The sequence below is a fragment of the Montipora foliosa genome, chromosome 5 (genome assembly GCF_036669935.1).
Source record: "Montipora foliosa isolate CH-2021 chromosome 5, ASM3666993v2, whole genome shotgun sequence".
NCBI lineage: Eukaryota > Metazoa > Cnidaria > Anthozoa > Scleractinia > Acroporidae > Montipora > Montipora foliosa.
Genome location: NC_090873.1, coordinates 14,822,736 through 14,825,235, shown reverse-complemented (window position 1 = coordinate 14,825,235; position 2,500 = coordinate 14,822,736). Strand labels below are relative to the sequence as shown.

The following is a 2,500-nucleotide window of genomic DNA, read 5'->3' as shown; positions in this document are numbered from 1 at the left end:
TGCCAAGAGCTTCAATTCCTAACACCGCCATTGGAAGGAACAGATTGAGCGCCAATTTGTAAAAGGAGCGGTTACATACTACTCGGGTCCAATCTCTCCAAGATCAGAAGGGCGCTGTCAGAAACATGGCATGGAGATGCAGCATTTTTGCTTGCATCTTTACTAACACACTACAATTCCGAACATTTTGATAAGGATCAGAAATTCAAAATTCGTTGTGGACTCGATGGTTGTGACAAAGAATACAGCAGAGTAAACTCGTTCACGAAGCATGTCAGGTCAACTCATCACCGATATTTATTGTGTTCAAGTTCGAATGACACTGGAGGAGAGCCATCGGTAGCATGTGGTAAGAGTTTTCATCGTCGTTTCTTATAGAGAAGTAGCTGTTTGTGACGGTATATAAGAATCACCTCGGAAAATCAGACTTCCTTTTTGCTCCACATGCACATGTGACGTCATTCACGGCAGCCATGCTAGCGAAAAAGGACATAAGACTTTCTCGCTTTCGAATCTCATTTTTATTTTCATGCAAAATTCAAGGAAAAATCTTCCTATTGTTCTTTCCACCAGCATGGCTGCCTTGTAACATGATAAACCCCTCCCCCTTCCCCTACATGTACTTCACAAGCGTACTCTTTACAGCTATGTAACCCCTGTACATGTTTTATGCATTATTTGCATTTAAGGCGTTCCATCAGTTACAGAAGGAGATGAGTGGGAGTCTAATGAGGACAGTGTCCACCTAGATGTAGTGAACTCTAGTTTTATGATATCATCAAATGATTCAGGTGATGGCTGTGATCTTGCAGATTATAATGATGGTGGTGAGAATGAGAAGGATTATGATGATGAAGATGACCCTGTTCAAGTCATTACAACAAAGTTCTTGTATAAGATTAAGAGTGAAAATCGTCTCACTGGAACAGCTCTCCAAAATATAGGAATAGCCTCAAGACATCTTCTGCATGGGATATTGAGATCAGTTAAAAGAAAAGTAGGAATCATACTAAACAGTACTATGACTGAGGAAGAAGACCTTCAAATGATAAACAATGTTTTTGATGAGGCTGCTGAGGAAACAAATATTCTGGCATTCCCATCAAATGTTACAAGACTTAACAACAATCATGAATGTGGCAATGTGGTAAGCATTAGGTTCTGAGCCTGGCCAGATAACATCAAAAATCTGAACTGATTCAGTTGTATATAAAATGGTTCAATTGTACCCCCGGTTAAATTTGGTTTCCATTGCTTTTAGTGAAGCATCTTACCATACCATAAACATTCTGGCAAGACCAAAACTACACTAACATTTTGTCTCACTGGAACCAGTAAAACATTTATTGGGGAAAAGGCGAAAAGTTGTCAAGAGAGGAAACAAAAGGAAAATACAAGAGGTTGAAGATGTCTTCTTTTATATTTCTGTGCTTAAAACGATACAGTTGCAACTTGGCTGTCCAAAACTTTTACAAATGGTTTTAGCGGGACCACAGAGAAGTACCAACAAGGGTTTGCTCTTTGACTTTTGTAATGGCACATTCTTTCAAGAACATCCATTGTTTTCAAATGATGAAACAGCACTTGCTCTTTTGGTTTATTATGATGATGTCAACTTTGTGAACCCAATGACTAACAAATATCACAAATTAAGTTTCTTTTATTGCCAACTAGCAAATTCACACCCTATTTTTAGGTCAGAACGTAAGTCAATCCACCTTTTTGCTGTTTGTAGAACAGAGTTTGTGTCTATGTCACAGTATGGTTTCAACAAGATTCTGGAACCATTTGTGAATGAGATGAAAATTCTGGGCTGTGATAGAGGCTTCACCTTTACCTTGCCTTCTGGTTGTATCAACCTAAGAGGAGGTATTCTCGCATTCTTAGCAGACACCCTAGCTGGTCAAAAGGCCGGAGGCTTTAAAGAACGAGTTGGAGGTGCAAAACGTAAATGTCGACACTGCATGGCCACTTTTGAGGACATGCAGACTTGTTTTGAGGAAGATCAATTTGAACTGCGTAACCTGGATGACCACTATTACCATTTGGCAAAGCTGGAGGGTGCAAGCTCTGAGAATCTTAAAGCTTTTTATTCCAAATCCTATGGCATCAACACACGAAGTGTTTTACTAGAATCACCACACTTTAACCCTTGCGAGCAACTGATCCAGGATGTCATGCATGTCTTTCTTGAAGGGGTCTTAGGCTATGAAATTAGGTTCCTTTTGAACTACTACTTAAAGGAAGTTAATGCCTTTACTTTAGAGTGCTTAAATTCTAAAATACAGGGCTTTTCCTATGGGTACTCCAGTTCAAAAGATAAACCAGCAGTTGTTTTGGATAAAGACTTGGAAAATGGATCTAGCACAAATTTGGGGCAAAGTGCCTCCCAAATGTGGCTCCTGTGCTCCATTCTTCCTCTTATTCTTGCTGATATTGTTGAAATAACAACTGACAGGTGGAGATGTTTCATTGGCCTAATTGAAATTATGTGCATTTG

At 39.4% G+C, this 2,500-nt stretch overlaps 1 protein-coding gene across 1 annotated transcript in view; it reads right to left on the bottom strand.

Moving 5' to 3' along the window:
- The window catches only part of LOC138002215 (uncharacterized), a 3,577-nt gene extending 3,304 nt beyond the window's left edge, over positions 1-273 (bottom strand). Inside the window, exon 1 of the mRNA XM_068848293.1 lies at positions 172-273. Within this exon, the coding sequence (XP_068704394.1) occupies positions 172-273 (102 nt within the window). The remainder of the gene's footprint in view (positions 1-171) is intronic.
- Positions 274-2,500: the final 2,227 nt, after the last annotated feature.